At 53.3% G+C, this 20,971-nt stretch overlaps 1 protein-coding gene across 3 annotated transcripts in view; it reads right to left on the reverse strand.

Moving 5' to 3' along the window:
• ATOH8 (atonal bHLH transcription factor 8) overlaps positions 1–12,043 on the reverse strand; it is a 35,703-nt gene extending 23,660 nt beyond the window's left edge. Inside the window, exons 1-3 of one of the 3 annotated variants that reach the window (XM_074332278.2) lie at positions 10,772–12,038; positions 3,298–3,489; positions 2,003–2,133 (exon numbers count right to left, since the gene is read on the reverse strand). In XM_074332278.2, coding sequence (XP_074188379.2) covers positions 2,003–2,133; positions 3,298–3,489; positions 10,772–11,536 — 1,088 coding nt within the window. In that variant the 5' untranslated portion in view covers positions 11,537–12,038. Of the gene's footprint in view, positions 1–2,002; positions 2,134–3,297; positions 3,490–10,771 lie in introns of all 3 variants that reach the window. The other 2 variants (XM_019749217.3, XM_088796059.1) reach the window with 2 other exon arrangements.
• Positions 12,044–20,971: the final 8,928 nt, after the last annotated feature.

Consider the following 20,971-nt stretch of genomic DNA (forward strand, 5'->3'; position numbering starts at 1 on the left):
GTGGAAACATGGCCCAGAGCCAGCTGCTTAACGTGCATTATCTCCGGCTGCAGCCGGAGTTAGAACTGAGCTCTCCAGAGCCCCTCCACTCCTCCCGCCCATCTCTCCGCTGCTCAGCCACCAACACTGCCCTCTGCACAACTGGAGCTCCCAAACGGGGCTCTGAACCCTCAAAGTCACATCCTGTGAGGCCCAGAGATGGAGGACTCACCAGTCAAGGGATGCCGGTCCCCCACTCCGGCAGGAAAGGGCTGAGGTGGGCAAAAGGATGCGCCTGGAATCTCAGGGGGTGAGCCAGGTTCACTTGAAATTCCATTCTTAACCCAGGTCTGGAGGGACAGGGCAACTCATCAGAACTGCCAAGGACCTCAGAGGACTTGAGCACGATCTGTCAAGGAGGCAATCTGAAAAAAGATCGCCCAGCCTTTCAGGGCACATTAACTGTGAGGGAGCCATCCTCAAGCAGGACAGCTCAAATCGTCATCATCCGCATCGGTGACCATCACCATTCCAGCTGCCATTTAGCAAGGACTTCCTTTGAGCCAGTCACTTACATTGGCCAATTTTCTAGTTTCTTACTTTCTTTGCTTTCTGTCTCCCTCATTAAGATGTAAGCCTGGCTCTCTCCTATCCCCAAAACCCTCAGGCTGTCCTCAGTGGCTGCAGCGGAAGGGGAATAAGGGCTTGATCTGAGACCCAAATCCACACCCTCAGTCTACAAGGACTATGGAGAGCCCTACCACCGACATCCCATCACCGTGCCCAAGTATGTACTCAGCACAGAATTTCTTCAGTGTGTAACTCACTATAAATGCTCAATAAACATTGAATGAATGAATGAATGAATGAATGAATGAATGAATGAATGAATGAATGAATCTCTAGAAACACCATCCTCCTTGGCTCTGGTTCATAAAACAGAGGCCTGCCCAAGCCACCCATTCAAACCCACTGGGCAGGTCACTGGAGACCATCCCTGAGGACACCCTAGAACTCACAGCTGCATGATGACAGAGATGCAGAAAGGCACAGCAGCAGGAGTAAGTTGGTCCCGTGAACCCCTAACCTGTCAGGGAAGAATGTGGGGCCCAGAGAAGCCCTCAGAGGTCCCAGCAGCTCCAGGACCCTGTCCTGTCTCTCCATCTAAGTCAGCGGCAGTGGTGACTGCCCAGGCCCAGCACTGGGGAGATGGCAGCCCTGGGACAGTGTTGACTGGTGAGACAGGACACTGTAGGAGGCAAGCCACCCAGTGCCCTTCTGAGGTGAGGCAAGACCTCCTCTTGGAAAGCCAAACTGGAAAGGACCTTAGAAATCACTGATGATGTTTCCACCATCCCATTTATCAACGAAAAAACTGAGACTCAAAGAGGTTAGGAAATGGGTCCACGATGACACAGCTGGTACCGTAGATTGTGTCAGAGTTCTTTGAAGTCAGAGTTGTTTGATGCTCTTAACCACAATCTTCCACCTCAGTCTCCTAATCTGGACAGTGGGGAGGTTGCACCAAATGGTCTCCAAGGTGTCTGGAGATGACTTCAGGGGAAGCCAAGAGCTCATCTCCACTGGGCATCTTCACCCCACTCTCCCTTCTTTTCTCACCTCCCACGCGTCAGCCTCCTCTCCAACCCAGAACACTATCTACTACAATTAAGAAACAAGGAAGGAGGGGGCCTCAGTGCTCCTGTCTTTGGCAGATGAGGGGGGAACTTAGGGAGAGGGGTTAACGAGGGGCACAGATGGAGAAAATGGCGCCTGCCCACTCTGCCCATCCATACCTCCAGACCGCCCAAATGCCAGGGGAAGTTCACAGAGAGTTTACAAACCCCCTTTGTCACAAAGCACTGCATGGAGCCATCAATCACGCCCTTAATTTACCCGTGTCACTTTCCAGTGGAAAGCCTCCCTGCAAGCAGCCAGTGGCACTTCCTCTCTCACCCACTTGATGAAGATTTCATCTAATTGGTCCACGTTAATCACTCCCAGGAATGTAATGTGCAATTACCGTAGCAGCGGCAGCAGCTGGCTATGAGGACCTGCTGTGGCCCTCCCTGGTGTAGGCAGGAGAGCCCATGGAGGGCCTCCCTGATTCAGGGCCGAGGGGCCCCTCAGAAACCTGGAGAACCCGGAGAGGGCCTGCGGGGAAGAGGAGCAGATGGGGGTGGTGAATGTCAGGGATAGAGGGAGGGGTGGGCCAGGAAGAAAGGAACCAGTGGAAGGTGCCAGTTACCCGGCTCCCCACCCTCCCCATCCCTGGATGCCAGGGGGAGCTGACCACCCTCCTCACAGACATAGACTGGATCCCACCTTCCGTTGCTCTCCCTCTAGCTTTGTGGGAACAGAGATGTGGAGGGTTGCCATAAGCACTGCCTGGCACTGGCCCCCAACTGGAAATGCTAGAAGCACAGGCCATCTGGGAACCGTAGTTGTACGCAACACTTTTCTTCCTGCACATTTCTCCAAATACATCAGCTTTGTACAGGCTGTTCCCTCTGCCTTGGATGCTGTTCCCTGCTTCATCTGCCTGGTGACCTCTTGGTTGTCCTGCTGGTTCCAGCTGAAACACCACTTACACTAAGGTGCCCTTTCAAATTCCCTTGGGCAGGAGAGGTAACCTATCCCCCTCTGCCTGGCTTTCCACAGCCCCTAGCACAGGCCTCTAGGACCTCCTCACCACACTGTCCTGTCCTTATCTACTGGCAAGGGTCTCTGTGACCATGCTGTGAAGTGTGTGGGGACTGGGACCACATGCCCATCATCTTTATGGTCTTGCCCAGCACGCTCGGGGTGGGGTTCAGCAAATCCCTCCAGAATGAATGAATGAATGAATGAATGAATGAATGAATGAATGAATGAATATCACCTGCCTTAATGCACAGCCTCAGGTAATCCACAGGCCAAGTCACCTCCCTAGAGCTCTCCTGGGCTGTCACCTGCTCAGGGGATCTCATCCTGACACAACAGCTATTAGAGACTGCGTAGGGAACTCAGCACCAAAGCACAGAAGGCCAGAAAGAGCTTCAGAGATAAACTGTCCTCGTTTCATTGACAAGCAAACCGAGGCCCAGAGGTCCTGGGTGACTGTCCAAGTTCCCCAGCAACCCCTTTACCAGGACAGGGTCGTGTCCATAATCCCAAGGGTCTGAGGCGCTCTGAAGCTGGGGCAACCCCAGCAAAGCTCCAAGAGGCCAACCTTGCTGGGCCTTTGGAAGCCTGGGTGAGTGTGTGGCACCCTATGTTCCTGTCCCCACCTTCCCTGTCCTCCCCCCACAGGCTGCTGCCTGCCTGGCTGCTGCATACCTTGCGCTTCTTGGCACGTCCCTCAGCCTGCAGGGTGCGCGTGCAGCGCTGCACACACTCGGAGAAGCTGAGGTTGCTGCGGTCGGCGCTGTAGTCCAGGTCAGCCAGCCGCGCCAGGGACAGGATGTAGTTACAGGCGATCCTCAGGATAGCCAGTTTGGACAGCTTCTGTCCGTATGAGTAACACGGCACCTGTGGGGTGAGAAGGCATCAGCAGTTGCTGCCGGGGTCTCAGGGCTGAACACGACCCTGCGGGGTGCCCTGGCCAGGCAGGACTAGGGCCTCTGTGTCTGTCGTCTGCGCCACCTGAGAGGGGACGGCCTAGCACCGGAGGGGGCCTGTAGAAGCCTTCAACCCGGATTTTATTCTCTGTTCTAAGCATCCTCTGTTTCCTCACACATATCTCAGCTCATCCACTCAAAAACTCTGGGAGGTATCCACATTCCTATTTTGTAGGGGAAGAAACGGAGGCTCAACTCGTACCTGAGAGTCAGTCTGAATGAAGCACCGTGAGTTCCCACCGTGACAGAGCTCCATCCCCATCCCTAAGAAGGAGTCTGTCTGAGAGAACAGACATTTTTTTCAGCTCTGATATCCCATTCATTTACTCATTCAGGGACGCTCGTTTTGCCAGGCACTTGAGGTTCTGACAACGAATAATAACGTGATACCTGCCTTCACAGAACTCACTCAAGAGTGATGTTATAATGTCATAACAGAGTTAGGGACTCTGGGAACATACTAAAAGCTAAAGTACCAGTACTCAGGTGGGAGGGCACACACAGGGTTGGTTTTCTTTTTCTCTGTGCCCTCTGAACCTGGGATGCAGCTAGGCATGCATATGACAGGTGCATAATAAATACTTAGGGCCCAAACCAGACTTGTCATGTTTGTCAGCGATTCATGACCAACCAGACGCTCACTAATTGCACAGGGATTTATACTGGGTAAAGAGACAGAGCCTCTAATTTTTTAACATTGTCCACCAAAGTTTGTGCTGTATGAGCAAAAAGCTATGAAGGCTGCAGCAGAGTTATGAGTTGTAACGTGGAAAGGTCACCACAAAGTCCATCTGACAGGGGCTAACCAGCAGAGCCACTGCTGCCATGAGGCATCCTTCATCTAAACGGCCAAAATGACCTCGCCCGGCACCCAAGGCTCCAGGTTTCCGTCTCTCTCTGGCCCTCCAGGATCGGTACCCAGCATCCATCCCTGCCACCAGTATCTGGCATTGATTAACCCTCATGCCACAGAGTGGGACCACCATGGCACATGCATTCAACAAGGATTTAGTGAGCACCCCCATATGCCAGGTACAGTTTTAGGTCAGTGGTTCTCTACCAGAGATAATTTTGTCCCTCAGGGACAGTGAGCAATGTCTGCAGACATTCTTGATTTGTCACCACCAGGGAACAAGTGGGGAGGTGCTACTGGCCTGTAGTAGGTAGAGGCCAGGGATGTTGCTAAACATCCTATGATGCCCCACAACAAAGAAATACCCAAAACGTCAACAGTGCTGAAGATGAGAAACCCTATTCTAGGTCCTAGGGATAAAGCATGAATAAGACAGTCACTTCAGAGGGGGACCCTAAGTGTAACATCCATTTTGATCTCACTTTAAACTTCACTTTGTCCAGAAGTTTTATCTGCCTGCCCCACCCCAACCCTAAACCAGGGGCTGGGGGGAAGTGGAGGCACCTGCCCTTGATAGTGCTCTAGTAGCCCCCCCATCTGTCCTTAACTCCTGATTTAGTGGTCAGTCTCCCTGCAAGCTGTGGGGGAAGGACCCTGTCTGCAGAGCCCAGCACAGGTCCTGTCCATGCCAGGCCCTCAAAAGGTTTTGTTGAATGAGGGAATGAATGACAAAAATGAATGATTTCCCTCCATATTCACCAGGTGACTACAGAATGTTTAGAACTAGGTTCAAAAACCTGTCCTCATTCTGAGGATAAACATTTAGCTATTTGGCCTAAAGCTTAAACACACACACCTTTTGGTGACCTGGTTCAATTCCTGGTCTTAGCTGTAGCTCTTCCTAGCTATGAGACCCTGGGCGAGTGACATAACCTTTCTGAGCTTTGGTGTCCTCGTCATATTGCTGACAGGACTGACCTCACATAATGGTGGGATTCAATGAGATGGCATATGCATTGCCCAGAGTAAGGCCTGAAACAAGTCAGTGAAATTAATACAGTTGGTGTTGCAGGTCTCCAAAGAGAGGCTCCAAAGAGGGTCAGAGGCAGGAGATGCGGAGACAGGACACAGGACACAGCACCTGCTTATCCCCCAACCCCTGGGGGTCCTGAGACGTACCCACACCAGAAGCAAGATTGGCTGTCACCTTTTAAAATGCTCCAGCAGCCAAGAAGTTGCCCCTCACCAGGCTAGGAAACCCAGGGAGGGGCAGGGAGGTGACAGAGCGAATGCCAGCTCCCATGCATTTCCCCTTCCCACCTCCCACTCCCACCCTGGCTGCAGCTCCAAACCCATCCAAGAAAAGCCAGCAGAACAATGCACTTTGCCTGTTCCCAGCTAGAGGCCAGAGAATTCTGCTTTATCAGCCTGAACAAATAAACAAGGTCTGTGGTACAGAAAGGTTCCTGAGAATCCTGAGAAGGGGCACCCTGGGGAGGGCCTGCCTGCCTGGTGGAGGCCCTGGACACAGGACACAGCTCTGTGACACCGGACCCTTGTTGCTTTCACCCAGAGACCAAGATGGGAGTGACCAGCTCTGTGAGCCCCTGTCCCTGAACAGCTAGCCACCCTGCCATTGGGAACGGGGATCTCAGGTGGGGTCTGCACGTGGGGACCCAGGGTCACTGGGGGAATACAGAGCAACAGGTGAGGTCAAGGCCAACCTAGGGGTCCCATGCCAGGTTCTGGGCCAGTTTTGTCCCAGATTTGTTACTCTGTCCCACTTTGCTTCTGTCAAAGTCCAGGTGTAACAAGAATATGACCTATTGAGCTCTGGTTGTATTATCTGGCACCGGGGTAGCTATTTACAAGTAGTTTTACCCTATTTAAAACTCCCCCCTCCCCTGCAAAAAAAAAAGATTATTATCCCATCTGCACATAAGGAAACAAAGAGGTGACATATTGGGCCTCAGGTCCCTCAGCTAAGACCTGGTTGGAACCAGGGCTTGTCTGTCTGGTGCCCAAGGAAGGCACAAGGCCACAGGGCTCTCTGGCTCCCACCATCAGAGGTGGCCACATATGGGACAACAAGGGCACTTTTGGTCAGACCACTCCTCCTCCTCCCCCAACCCTGTGGGGCAGACGGGTGTGCTCTCAGCTCACCTGGCTAATTCCAGATCCTCCTGGTGCCCAGCAAGCAGCACCTCAGCTGGACAGCCCAGCACAGAGGCACCCGGCCTGGGCAGCTGCCTCAAAGTGAGAATCCACGGCAAGTTCTAGTTCTAGGAGGCCGAGGTAGGGAGGAAAGAGTGAGTCTGAATCCTGGGCACTGACCAGCAGTGTGACTTTGGGCAAGTGCCTTTCACCTCTAAGCCTTAGTTTCCTCATCAGGAGATTGGGGCTAACAACCCCTGCCTCCCCTCCATGACCACTGGGACCAGGCCACCACTTTCTGTTTATTGTGGTCTATCTGCGGAATTTTGAATACAATGCCTACATTCATCTTTAAACAGCCCCAAGAGGTAGAAAGCATCACTTCTGCTTTACAGAGTAGGTGTAAGAATTTCCCGGGACTCTCAGTTGGTGGGAGATTTTTTTGGGTTTTGAACTCCCACCTTAACCGGACTCTTTCCGATTAGCCAGAAGCAATTGCTCGGGGATTTGGATGGGCATCTACAGCCTAAGGTGGGGAGGTGGGTAGTGCCCCCTTCTAAGCCACAGATAGAGAGCTCTGCACTGATCCCAGAGGATCCTGGCCTTTGTGCATTACCTCTCTGAGCGTCCACAGCAACTTCTAGTGCCCAGCCATCCCACTGCATGCAGAGGACCCCACAGCAGCTGTCTGCTCACCCTGGTCAGGGGACACAGGCCACAGGACGCAGCAGGGTCACTTGGCTCCAGCTGCTGAGAGACTGTCCAACTTCCGGCAGAGTAAAAGGACTTGTCTTATGCTCACCCCACAAAGATTGTCAAGCTTCAGAGGAACAAATTTGGGGATTTTCACAAGGTTCCATATGCTCCCAGAACATTCCATCCCACCCACCCCAAGCTGGACCCTCTCCAAGCTCCAGGAAGCAAGAAAAGAGGAAAAGGGCCCCGGCCTGGGAGCCTGAGGACCTGGTTCTACCTCTTGCCAACCCCATTACCTTAGGCAGGTCCATAACCTGAGGGGACTGCAGTTTCCTCACCAATAAAATGGGCATCAGAACACCTGCTACCTCAGGATGGAAGAGTGTGGGCAAATGCAGGAAGGTGCTACAGAGAAACAAAGCCAAGAACTTACCAGCCAGTGTGGGACAGGCCTGGAAGCCCTCAGCCCTCTGGCCTTTGTGCCAGCTCCTATCTACTCAGCCCAAGATGCCCTCTTGAAAGCCCCCAGAGACACCTGGACCCAAAGAGCTCCAACCCTGTCCATGGAACACAACTCAGTGTTTTATTCCATTTGAAATTACTATGCTCTAACCTCCTATGTCAGTGAGTGCAGACTTCCTGAGACAAAGCTACTCTATACAGAGCTGCTCAAGGTCCTTGCCATGCTCTATTTAAAGAGGTTCTTTAAAATCCTAACTTTCTACACAGCAACGAGGCTAGTAATTAAGAGCCATGGTCCAAGGGCCAAACAGGCCTGGGTATAAATCCCGGTCACTTAACCTCTGTAAAAGCGTCCTCCCCTGTAACACTACAGGTATGCAACCACAGGCTCAATGCACCAGGCTCCTAAGCTGTCGCCCTGGTAACTGTGGACATGAGGAGGTCAGGTATAGAAGAGTCTGAGACTGAAGGATGTGCGGGGAGGGAGGGGACCATCCCCACAGTCCCTCCTGGGCCATCCTGAGTTCCCTTGGTGAGGGTCCCCTGGGAGACTCTAGGGACAGCAGAGGAGGGAGCCCAGGCAACACTCATTCAGCACCTCCTTCATTAAGAGGCACCTTAGTAGGTCCTGAGTGTTTCTCACTGCTGCCTCAGGCTTCTGCCTGCAAGGCTGCTATTCCTCCATCAAGGCTGAGGGGCTTCTCGCTTTCAGGGGAGAGAGAAAATCTGCATACATACACACCAGATGCCCCAAGGATGAGCACAGTCTGTGAGCCAGAAGGTTGTGCCAGGAGCCGCAGGCCCACAGCTCTGGCCCCTCCTCTCACCCACCCAGTAAGGACAGGCTTCCACTTCAATCCCCTCCCACCTGGCCCTGGAGCAGCCCTGCACATGGGCCAGGCCCAGCTGTGCACACATGGCCTTCACATGAGGCAGCGGGGAGGGCCCTGTGCAGCTGGGCTGGTGGCATGTGCTTCGCCTGACCATCTGCCCCACACACCCACCACCCTGGCCCCACTGCCACACACCCTCCCAGACCTGTCCCCACCGCCACCTTTGTGGCTAAGCAGCCCCACTCCTCATGATCCCTTCCTGATTGAGAGGATAGTGGGACAGACAAAACAGAAGGCTGCCTGGCTTGCTTGTGCTGAGAATGGACAGCTCTGGGGCATTCAACAGGCTGAGGAGCAGAGCTGTCAAGAGCCTGGGCACTGGAGCAACTCACTGACACTGATGCAAAGCCAGGCTCTGCAATGACAGTGGCACAGAGATATGCAGTCTGTGACTGTACCATGCCAAGGAGGCACCGGCACCGTGGAGTCTAGTGAATGGCATGTCAAAGAGGTGTACAGTGCAAAACCCACCAGGCCTCGATCACCTGACATAGCTCTCTGGCCTCAGTCTCACCATCTTGTGAAATATTTTCTCGGCACTGAAAGAGGCAGCCAGAGGGGTGGTAGAAAGGCCCTGAAATGGCAGTCAAAGGACGTAGGTGCCAGTCCTGCCCTGCTACTCACCAGCTGTGATGCTCTGGGCATGTGGCCTCCCCAGTCTGGGAAGGATGTCCCTAGATGCAAGGTGAGCAGGTAGACAGGAATCTCTCTGACATTCTGTCATCCTTCCTTCCTGGGGAGTGGGTTGCAGGACACTACAGGCTGCTGCCCTCCCCTGGCATTCAGACACAGACCGCTGCCCAAGGGGTTACTGAATGCTCCACGGGGCCCACTGCCCAGGGTCCCAACTGGCATGGCTATGGTCAGTGGCCCAGCCTGTGCTGTGACATCTACTTGACCCCTCCACCCCACCTCATTGGGTAAACATCTCACCAAAACCCAAGGAAGACACTTTGGCTCAAAAGTCATAGGGGCTGTTTTCCCCAGCAGTTGAATTCCCTTCTCATGATGGACACAGGCACCACTGCCCACCCCACCTGCAGGAGCAGAGTGTGATCCAAAAAGAAGGTCATGTTTTCTGAACTTTTTTGTGTTTGGCTAAAGCCCAGAGAGGTTGAGTAACTTTCCTAGAGTCACACAGGAAGTCAGCTGCCCAGCAAGAAAAAACCTGATTACTCAAACCAGTCATATCCAACCCCTACTCTTCCCCATGTCCTGTGTGGGGTGGGGACAGGGGGCACTTGCCATCCTCTTCCTAGACCTCCCTGCTTTCTAAGAAAATGAGAAGCCTAGAACCCCAGGGCAATCCCAATCCGGTCTAAAGTGGAATTATAAAACTAACCCTCTCTACCACGGATAATTTTTAGGTAAATATTCTTCCCCATCTCTCTGCCAGGATACTGTCCAGTGAGGGCAGCCCTCGCCAGCTCCAAAGTGAGAAGCCTCTGACCCACCCCAGAATTAGGTTCTGAAGGTACCCCCAACTAACCAGTCCCTTTAACAGGCTTGCTGCACCACGGGGTGAAGGGCAGCGGTGGAGGAGATCTCCTGGGGGGCGCAGGTCCCTAATGACGCTAGGGCAAGGGGTGCAGAACGCAAAAGCAATCTGAGTGTAGGGGCATCCCTACTGGGAGCTAGGGGCTGAAGAAGGAATGCAGGAACCTTATATTCCGGCAATACCAGCCCCCCCCGCCCCCCCCCCGCCCCCCGCAGACCAAATGCCCGAAGGGAAGGGTCTCCCCCTGCCCCGCCCGACAGATTCCCACATTCCCCCTCTCCACTCCCCACCGCGCCCAAGGGACTCTGGGAGACAAATACTCGCTGCCATAAAAGTGAACTATGAGAGCTGAAGTCAGACGCGCAGTCACCCCCAGGGGAGGGGCGTGGAGGACCAGGGCATGCCTTGGGGGGACCGTCATTCCCAGTTTGCAACCTAAAAATCCCTATCAACTCTGTGGCAAAGGTCAACACCTTAGGAGGCTCCAAATCTGGGTCCTGGGGCCGACCAGGCGGTAACAACTTGCCCCTTGCCCCTCACACGCACCCTCATCCTCCCTAACGTCCTCGGCCACTGACCCACCCACTCCGGCAATCGTCCCCCGGCGCAGTGAGGTTGTGCGGCTGGAAGCCGGTACCTGCTTCCGGAGCGCCTCGAAGGCTGCGCTGATGGTGTGCACCCGCGTCCGCTCCCGGGCGTTAGCCAGGAGCCTCCGGGTCTGCTGCAGAGCTTTGATCTCAGAGGAGGCGGCGGTCGCTTCGCCTGGCCGTTTCCTAGGCGACGCGGAGGAATCCGGGTGGTTATTGTAAATTACGTGTGAAATTGACGAGTAGGAACTTTCCCCCGGGCGCGTGGGGGGCGCAGCGCGCACTGAGGTCTCGGGGGGCGCAGGGGGCGCAGACGGCGTGGGGCGGGCAGGCGGTGCGCACAGCAAGATGCGGGGACGCAGGCTGGGTTCCCGAAAAGGCTGTACCTCGGGACCACCAGGTACATGGCTCTGGGGCGCTGGAGGCAGCGGCGGCGGCGGCGGCGGCGGCGGCGTGGGGAGTCCCGGCCCCACTGCGCCCAGGGCGAAGCCGCGTTTCCGCGCGTCCAAGACCTCTGGCGCCCGGGCGCCCCCGCGCTCCCCGGCTGTGTCCGCGCCCCCACCTGAGGGAACGGCCGGCGCCACCGGGGCTGGCGCCGGGGCCGGGACCGGCTGCAGCCGCTGGGTCCTGTCCCGCAGCCCGTTGGTGGCAGTGGCGCCGTGCTCGGGCGCTTCCAAGTCCAATCGGAAAGTTTTATAACCGTTCGCGCGCCGCGCCGGCTCCTTGCCTTTCCTCTTGAGCTTCTTGAGGCCGTTTAGCTCCTTCACGCACACGGTCTTCCACGGCCCATCCTCGAGAACCGGTATGTGCTTCATGGCGCGGGCAGCGCGCGAGGCAGGGGCGTGCGGCTGCCCAGGATGCGCGCCCGCCACGCTCACTTTGCACGCGGCGCCGGGGTCTGCCTGGCGGCCGCTGCGCTCACCACCTCCGAAGCTCGAGCTCTCCCTTGCTCTCCCCCCTCCCTCCCTCCCGTCCTCTCTCCTCTCTCCCCCGCGCCCGGGGCAGCTGCGCCGCCGGCTCCGTGAAGCCGCCGGGCAGTCCGTTCCCGGAGCGCTCAGAGTGTCATCTGAAGTCACTGCCGCCGTGCCAGCATTTTTGGAGCACGCCCGCTGCGCTCCATCTGTGTTTGTTTAGCCTCAGTTTACACAGAAGCCCAGTTCGCGAGATCAGTCAGCGCCGCCGGCCGGAGAGCAGGCAGCTCCCGCCGCCGCCGCCTCCCAGCCCGGCCGCCCGAGCGGCGAGAGCCTTTAAAGAAACAGGAAGCATTTTTCAAAACAGCTGGGCTACCGGCCGCCTCCTTTGTCCGCGTCCTTTCTACCTCCCCCCACCCCCACCCCTTCTGCCCAGAATCGGCCTCCTCTGTCTCTCCTTCCCTGCCCCCTCCTCCAGTCGGGGGTGCTGCTCTTTTCCAAAGGACGGTCAGCTCCCTATAAAATTGCTCGAGCACGTGGCTTCTGGGCACTTCAAACCTTCCCCAGATCATTGCTGGACCTTCTCTAACCGGCCTTACCGACCTCTCGGAACGCAGTATCGACCTTCAGCACCAGCACCTCCCGCTCCACCCCTCCACTCTAACCAATTGAGAAAACAACGGAGCAGCAACTTCTCCTGGGGTTGGGGGTGTCTGTGGGGGAAGGGAAGGGGTCTGGAGTATCCCCAAGACCCGCATTCCACAGCACCACAACCCCATGCACTCTGGCACTTGCTGGAGCCAGGAGGCCAGGAGCAGAAGGCCTAAGCCACAGGGAAACTGAGGCTCTGAAAAGGAATGTGCTTCCCTGTTGTCACACAGCATCAAACAGCCCCTTTTCAGCCAGACCTAGCACCTGTGAGAATCTGAAATCACCTCACCCCAGGCTGCCCATTAAGCCTGGATTTATCTATGAAGTGTGGAAAATCAATACCTAAACCACTGCATTGCTGTGAGGAATTAAGTACCAGGCACATAGGAGATACTAGTCAAATGGTAGCTTTGGTTATTATTAATAACAAAGGTAGACTAGCTCCTAGAGGTTTTCTGGGTTCAAACCCCAGCTCTGCCACTTACATACTGAGTGACCTTGGGCAAGTCACTGAACTTTCTGTGCTTCTGTTTCTTCATCCGTAAACAGAAGTAATAAGGGTACCTTCCTCCCAAGGTGCTTGTGAAGATTCATTGAACATAGATGTGCAAACCACTCAAAGCAGTGCCTGGCACAAAGTGAGACCTTTGTAAATGCCCATTGTTATTGGCAAGGGGCAGATGTGGACTCCCCAGCCCTCTGTCCTCTGTGCAATTCCACTGGAGATTCTGGAAAAATGAGGTCAAACTAGTGGGCCCTCATCCGAGACCCACATCTCAAGGTTGCCCTGAAGGACCAGCACAGGGCTTCACTCCTCTCAGGTCCCTTCTATGACAGCTCCTACTTAAGACAGTGGTGGATGCTAAAAGGAGTTGGGGAGGAGAAGATGGACCCTTGGCCTGGCCTTGGGCTCTGGCCTCTGCAGCCACATAATCTTTCTGGTTTCAGTCCTTCACTCCCACCCCCAGACCAACCAGACCCAGTGGGGTTTTTCTATGAAAATGCAGGCTTCACACACAGTCCAGGGGAGAATGCCCTGGGGGTGGGGTGGCCTGTGGCAAGTGGGTCCTGGGAGGTAGGATGGGGTCTGGGCAGAAGGTCCAAGAGCAGGAGCATAAAGCTGGGGCCAGGAGCCCAGGATGGGTCTTGGCTTTTCAACTATCGAGCCCCATGACCCTAGCCAAGACTTTTCAACCCACTGGGGTTCTGTTTTCTCATCTATCCTTGAGGATATCTCTGTCCAGCCAGCCTCTCAGAGTACTTGAGTAAGTAGAAAGAGATCATGGATGTAAACGGACTTCAGACACAAGGCTTCAAATGAACGCTCACATATCCGCATTCCCACAGGGACACACATGGAGGCATGCAGTTTTCTTATAGTAAAGGCAAAACTTCAGTTTTTCCACCGAGATGGGTTTCAGCATCGTAGTGCACATGCTCCTTGAGGCCCCCCTTCCCTGGACACCCAGTGTCATTCTGCACTTGATCTATGTGCTGAAGGCCACGGCTGTGCTCCAGAGACAGCCCTCATTCTCCTACTGTTTCCCTACCGAGTCTGCGACCCGAACCTGCTGGCCTTTGCTCGCAGGTCTCCCACATGTCCCCTCTGCTCTTCCTCACCCTCCAGTGTCCCTCCTCCTGTAAGTGTTGGCTGATCACCAAAGCCCCCATCACCCTTGCTGGCCTCCACACATGCTCACTCACAAGTATTGCTTCCACTTACCCTCCACTGCAGACTGAGCTCCTGGGCTTGTGGGCTCCTGGAAGATCGCTGTTTCCTTCCTCCCTGTCTCCAAGAGTCAGTGCCCAGGAAACCTTTGCTGAAGGACAGCGAGCCCTCATGCCCTTTACATTCTCCAGATCCCAAGCAGAGGCTAAGACCCCAGCTTGCCCTCTCCTCGGGCATCTAGCCAGTCAGTGGCAAAGATGGAGGAAAAGCCAAAACCCCTCTCCAGAGCTGCTAAGATACTCTCTGAGCCTCAGTTTCTCCCTCTGTAAAATGGAGATCATAATAGTGTGCCTCGCCGGACTGGCATGAGGGTTAAATGAGGCTGCCTGTACAGCATTCAGCATGGGGCGCCACAGTGGAGTAAATGGTGACCTTCAGCACCCTGGGTTAGCACAGACACCCAGGCTCCATCCAGCCCAGCATCTGCCCCAGATTTGGGGTGCATTTCAGGCTGGGTTGTCCATGGCTAGTTGGGGCTTGTGGAAGTCTCTGGCAAGACTGAAATTCGTCCCTAAAGAGGCCAGGCTGTGTACCAGGAAAATCACGTCTTGGTTGAGTATCAAGGCCTCCACTCTGTCTATCCTGAGCCCCTTACCAACTGCCCCAAGTAGAGGAGAAGCTCCCTGAGATCCCATGGGGTGGGAGGAGGGGAAGGAAGTGGATAGGAATGGTCAGCTGTGCTGGGTGGAGGCAGAGTGGGACACAGACGGGCTTCAGTCTCCCAGAAAACACTCCTTCCCCCTCACCATGCTGCTCCTCCTTCTGGTCAAATGCTAGAGTCCTAGGGTTGGCATCAGGCAAGCCTAGGAGGGATCTCAGCTTTGCCACTTACCAGCTGTGTGGCCTTCAGCAGCCCCTTCACCCCTCTGAGCCCCATCTCGTTATCTGGGCATTATCCCCTTAATCATAAGATGAAACGGCATTTACAGGAACAGGAGAAGAAAACCTGTAAAGAGCCCAAGTGATGTGAAGGGTCCCTGTTACCATTCCAAGCTTGCCAGGTAGCATACCTTCAAAGTCCAGTCTACCTGCCCATGGCCCCCTAGCCTAAGCCTCAAACCTTCGTCTTCCAACGCTGCCTTCCCTCAGCCTCCTTGAGAATTGGGAAGAGAGCCCAGCTAGGCAGCGCCCCCTGGTGGTATGAGACTGCCTGACCTGCAAATGAGTGCTGTCTCCTACAAGGAACTTCTTCCTGATTCTGGAGCCAAGGTGGTGGCCCTTCAATGACAATAATATGGATTTCGTGAATTCATAGAATTGCCAGGATGAAAACGCTATCAAGGCTCCAGGTGATCTCACCCGCTGCTTGGGCTGGGACAGTGCACATACCCCAAGAAAGCCTATGCCCTACATTAAAAACATCCCCTACTGAGTCAACTGAGGTTAGCCTGGTCTAGCATAATGGTCCCCTGGATGGCTGATCCAGGGAACAGGAGAGAAACTGAAAAGGGAAGGGAAGGCAAGAGCTTAGGGCTTAGGCCACTAGGAACAAATGCTAGAACGCCAGGCAGTAATAATTACTGCCATGCAGTAGGTGATTTCACTAAACCCCTTGTAACAACCCAGGGAGGTAAACCCATTCTGCAGATAGGAAATGGAGGCTCCTAGAGTACAAACCTTGCCTGCATAAAAGAAATAACAGAAGCGAGATTTTGAACCCAGACCAACTGACCCCCAACACCCAAACTTTGAACCATGTGTTTCACTGCCTTCTGAGAGCTCAGTGACTAGCATCTGGGGGGATGAGAAACTGGGCCACCTATAGGGCTGGGCTGTTTGGCAGCCTGGCTGTCCATACAGTGCTGCCAGCCTGAGTGAGCTTCTTGCTGTCCGCTTCTCAGCTGAAGCTGCTGGCCTCCCTTGGGTCAGCCCAGTTTTCCTCCAGCTCCTTCCAGGTCAGGGTTAGATGTCAGGGGCAACACCTCTGGACATTCAAGAGTCTCGGGCCTATGGATCCCAGATCTTGGTATCCACCCCACGGGTGAGGACAGGACAGCTCTGTGGGGTGGCATCCAGTGATTGTCATCTTTTTTACCAGATGGGATGGAACCTGGGATAGTTGTTCCATTGAAGCTCTACATTCCTGAATCTGGAGTCCCTATTTCTGGATGTCCAGATTGTTCCAAAGTGGGTGTGTCGTCGCCCATTAGAGAAGGTGAGGAAGAATGGAAATTAGACTGCCAGAAGGAAACAGAATGCATGCAATTGTGCCCCTGGAGTTGTACTCAGTAGCAGCCCTGGACAGGACCACCCGGGGGAGTAAGGAGAAAATAGAATACCATCAGCCTGGTGGCCCCCAAGCGACAGTGCCTGCACTGCCACCATTAACTAGCAGGATGTTGGACCCAGAAGACAGCAATGAGGTATCCAGGCAGGAAGCTCTTCCAGACTTACTCTCCAGTCTTCATCTGACTTCCTCTATCCATGTGACCATCCCAATTATGAAAAGTTGAGCGAGTGTTTCGGGCTGGGACAGGAGCCAGATGAGGGCACTGTAGGAAGGAGAGGAGGCCTTCAGCACTCGTCTCTGAGACCTGATAGGGCGTCCCTTCTCCAGCAATGAGTATGTGCTCTGCTGTTAATGGAGCAGGTCTCCCTGCAGAGGGCATGGCTGGGGGCTGGGGGGAGGCGGGTGGGGTGAAGGGAAAGAAGGTGCTCAACAGGCAACAGTAGCCTGGCACGATGAGCAGGCAAGTGCCAAGTTTCCATACAGTTGGCCAGGTGTCCTGTTAAAGCATAGGACATATGTCATTCCTCTGCTCAAAACCTCCCGGTGACTTCCTGTTTTTCTCAGGTGTGTTAGGGGATGCCATCAATTCCTTCTCTCCTTGCGTGCACAGACAGGTGGAGTCTGTTCCTCCACCCCAGTGAATTTGGGCTAGCCTGTGACTACTTTAGCTAATGGAGCCCTGTGGACGTGGAAGTGACGCTGTGCTTTAAGGGGACTGGCTCTTTCCGATTTCTGCCAATTGGAGCCCTTAGCCACTGTATTAGGAATCCAGGTTATTGTGCTGGAAAGAGGTCACATGGAGAGCTCCGTGGTGCCAGACGTGTGAGTGAAGAAGGCACCTTGAACACCCTCTCCTGTGGAGCCTTCAGATGCCTCCAGCCCCAGCCTCTACTGGCTGCAACCATGTGGGAGAAATGGCGCAACAACCACCTGGCTGAGCCCAGTCAACCCACTGAACCATGAGAACAAGTACTGAATTGTGTGTTAAGCCACTGCATTGTGGGGTCATTTGTTATACAGCAGTGGCAAACTGGAACATTAGAATAGGAGCCAAAGTTGATATCCGGTCCCCCATTCCTCTCTGACCTCATCCCCTCCACTCTTTCCCACCTCCTACCCATCACTCTGCTCCCACCACAGTGGGCTCCTTCCTACTCCTCGATCCTACCCATCAATGCCCTTGTGTTTGCCTGGAATGCTCTCCCCTGGGTAGCCTCATGGCTCACTCCCTTACCCTCTTCTGGTGTTTCTGTCACCTTTTCAGTGAGGCTGTCCCTGAGCACCCCATATAAAGTTAACATGATGAATTTTCTCCCTCTTTCTGTTTTAATTTTTCAAGCACTTACCATCATCTGACATTTTTTTCTGTTGTTTGTTTGTTCATTTGTTTGTCTCCCCCACTAGAATGTCAGCTCCATGAGGGCAGGGATTTTGCCTGCCTTGTTCACAGCTGTATCCCAGCCTCTAGAATAATCCCTGGTACACAGTAGGCACTCAGTAAATACTCAATGAAAGAAGTTCCACTGCTCAGTTTGGACTAGAGCTCGCTCAGTTATTCAACCAGCTGTTTTGACACAAGAATTGATCACATCACAAGAATTGGTGGTCACGTCAAATTCACTCTGATCACATCACAAGAATTGGTGGTCATGTCAAATTCACTCTGTTTTCTCTGACTTTGGGTCTCCTGGCCTGATCAGTTGCGTGGGAGACAATGGGTTCTATCAATAGCTGTTCATTCATTTGACAAATATTAGGCCAAGCCCAAGATGAGACTGAGGCAGAAAGATGAAGTGTCCTGTCAGGAGCTCAAGCACTGAGGACAGACAATTCCCATTCTCAACTTGAACCACCTCTGACAACTCAATATGCCTTTGTAGAACACCTAGTGAGACAGGATACAGCAGTGAACAGAGCAAAACCCCTACCCTCAGGGAGCGACATTCTGGTCCAGGAGAAAGACTATACAAGTCGTCAAGAGCAAGAGCTGTAAGACATGGTACAACATGCTACACACTGCAGGAAAACCGATGGGAATTCTGAGTGTGGCATCTCTGGGAGACTTCCTCGAAGAAGAGGCATTTGAAGCAGGCTGGCAGGACAGTAGAAATTGGCCTGGCAGACCACTTCCCTGACAAAGGCCATGGCTTACCCCTCACCTCCTTCAAGCCTTTGCTGTTAGGTCACCTCCTCAATGAGACCTTCCCTCACCACCCGTTTACAACAAAACACCAGCCCTTTTCTGCCGTAACACACTATATGCATCCTGTTGACGGTCTGTGTTCTCACCGGAAAAGATGAAAGGCAGGAGCAGTGCCTACCCCCTTGCCAAGCCCAGTGTGGGTTCTTCCCCTTAGCAGGTAAGGTGGCAAAGGAGAGAGAGGATGGTCACATGGCACCGCCCTCACTGTCAAGGATGTGCTAAGAAGTGACAGGATGATCTGAGCCTTGAAGAGACCTGTCCAAAGAAGAAACTGCAAGCCAGGCTGTGCTGGGTAAATACACCCCAAAGAGGACACGAGGGCTGCCCTGGAACAGCCACGTCTCTCAGCTTCCTCTGACCAACACCTGACTTGTCCCTGCCCTCTCCCCCTGACACCGTACTGTCCCCCAGATTGCTTCATTCTAGTGGCTCTGATCGGGAAGGCCCAGAGCTTTGTGTTGTTCTCCTTCGCTCTTCTTCTATGCCCTACAGGTTCTGTTTCCACAAAACAATATTATTCATCATGTTAACTTAATGTTAATGTGAATTTTATTACCTTTGTGGTTGTGTTTGTTAATTTACTAATTTGTTTTGGTTTATAGTTACATAAGAATTAAAAGCATAAGGCATAAGAGTATAATTATGTCCTAGGGCTCTGTGACAATGTGTTGCCTTTTGAGACAGGGGCATACGTTACTCAGGTTTGAGAAACTCTGGGTTAGATGCTATCGGAGTTTTCCTGCAGCTTTGACTTGCTGGTCTGGGAGTCAAGAGATGCATCCTCTTCCCAGGACCAGCTATGTACCCTTCCGTCCAGCACCTGCTTCCCCTGTCCCCCTTTACCTGCAAGCCTCAGTTTCTTCATCTGTAGAATGGGAAGAGTGAAGGGACGTTGGAGCCTACATACCCAGGTGCCTCCCATCCATAGCATCTTTGCATCTGTCTTAAGCCTCTTCAAAATCCAAAACACCAGTGGGGGAAAGTGAAACATTCACTTGTTAGAAAGATTTCCTCCATGCCTAACCTCCATCGTAGGTAAGACAAGCTAGCTCTTCATAGATTCAACAAGCCTACTGGACCACCGAAGCTGAGTCAGCCAGGGAGCGGGCGGGTAGCGAGCAGCTCATTAGAGCTTTGTTCATCAGGACCCAGCTGTCAGCCAACAACAGCCTAACAAGACTCTTTCGGCTTAAGCTGGTGATCTCCTGGGAGCTGTTACCAATCCTCACAGACGCTCTCTGTGGCTCGATGTGAAACCAGAGTGTGATAACTTCTTTTTTTTTTTTATTGTTTTAAGGAAAACAACTTTAAATTCCCCAAGGAGCACATTCCTTCATTGTGAAGTATTCTCTACCCATCTCCCCCATTCCCTCAAAAAAGAAAGGAAACAAAAAGGCTTGGCTGCTTCTTCTGTACAGGCTCCTCAAAAAAACTATTTTTACAGCTCTCTGAAAAAGTCCCTGCTGATGGCGGCAGCCGGAGAACGGAGGGGGCAGGACGGAGCTGACGCAATGCACATTTATTAGCAGTGAGGAAAATTAATAAGGCACCAGCTCAGCCATGGCCCCATTCAAGGGCAGCTCCACAGACCTGGGAAGCCCCAGGGACAGCTGGAGATCTGGTGGTCTCCAGGCTGAGGCCTCAGACACCTAATCAGTTGCAATTCTAGATCAGCACAGCTGGAGGGAGGCTTGGAGATCGTCTAGTGCCTGGAGGACAAATGCTTTTTTTCACGCATGCCAAATCTAATTGATTGGTAGGGCTGCATAAAGCCCTATATTGAAAAGGATTCTAAGACTGCATCTGGATCCCATGGGAATGAGTGCTATAATTGATTAGCAATGTCTGCTACGGATGGAAGAGTAAGTGGCAGTATTCACCCCCATATGTTTGCTACTCTTGGTCTAGTCCAACCTTCCCATTTTATTGATAGAGGAGACTGAGTCCCAAAGCCCATTGTTTGTAGGGTTTTTCCCAGCCTTCTCCAGGATGTGGCTATTACTGGTAAGTGGTAAGTGGCCTATCTCTTGAGGACCAAAGATGTCAGATCCAGACTGTCTCTGAAAAACCAAAACAGTTACTGAGTTTGGTTAATTCGGTTAATTGCCTGTTTCCTGGAAATAATTGGTAAAATCAGTTATCTGATGGAATTGACAAGTGAGTTCAACCAATACAGATGATCTGGCAAGCCCAGGTGACCTCCAAGCCAGTGTTTACCTACCACTAGTGGTCAGTTGGGTCAAAAAGAACCAATGGTTACTGAGACTAACCAACCTCTAACCTCAAGACAATAAAATTCCCAAGTGGTCAATGGAGTTGTTCTAATCAGATAGATTACTGTCCATCTGATCCCTGTCCAACAAGCTTGGGTCTAATCGTCCTGACCGTGACTTACCTTGTGGGGACAGAGTCCCAGAGAGCAGTTTCCAGGCTCTCCATCTCGCGTGGGGAGGTGCTGGCTTGGGGAGTGAATGACCATCAACTGTGATTGGTTGGCCATCAGCTGTAACCGGTTAGCCAATTGGG

The sequence above is a fragment of the Rhinolophus sinicus genome, chromosome 2, assembly GCF_057876585.1.
Source record: "Rhinolophus sinicus isolate RSI-liver-muscle chromosome 2, RSI-T2T, whole genome shotgun sequence".
Classification (NCBI taxonomy): Eukaryota; Metazoa; Chordata; class Mammalia; order Chiroptera; family Rhinolophidae; genus Rhinolophus; species Rhinolophus sinicus.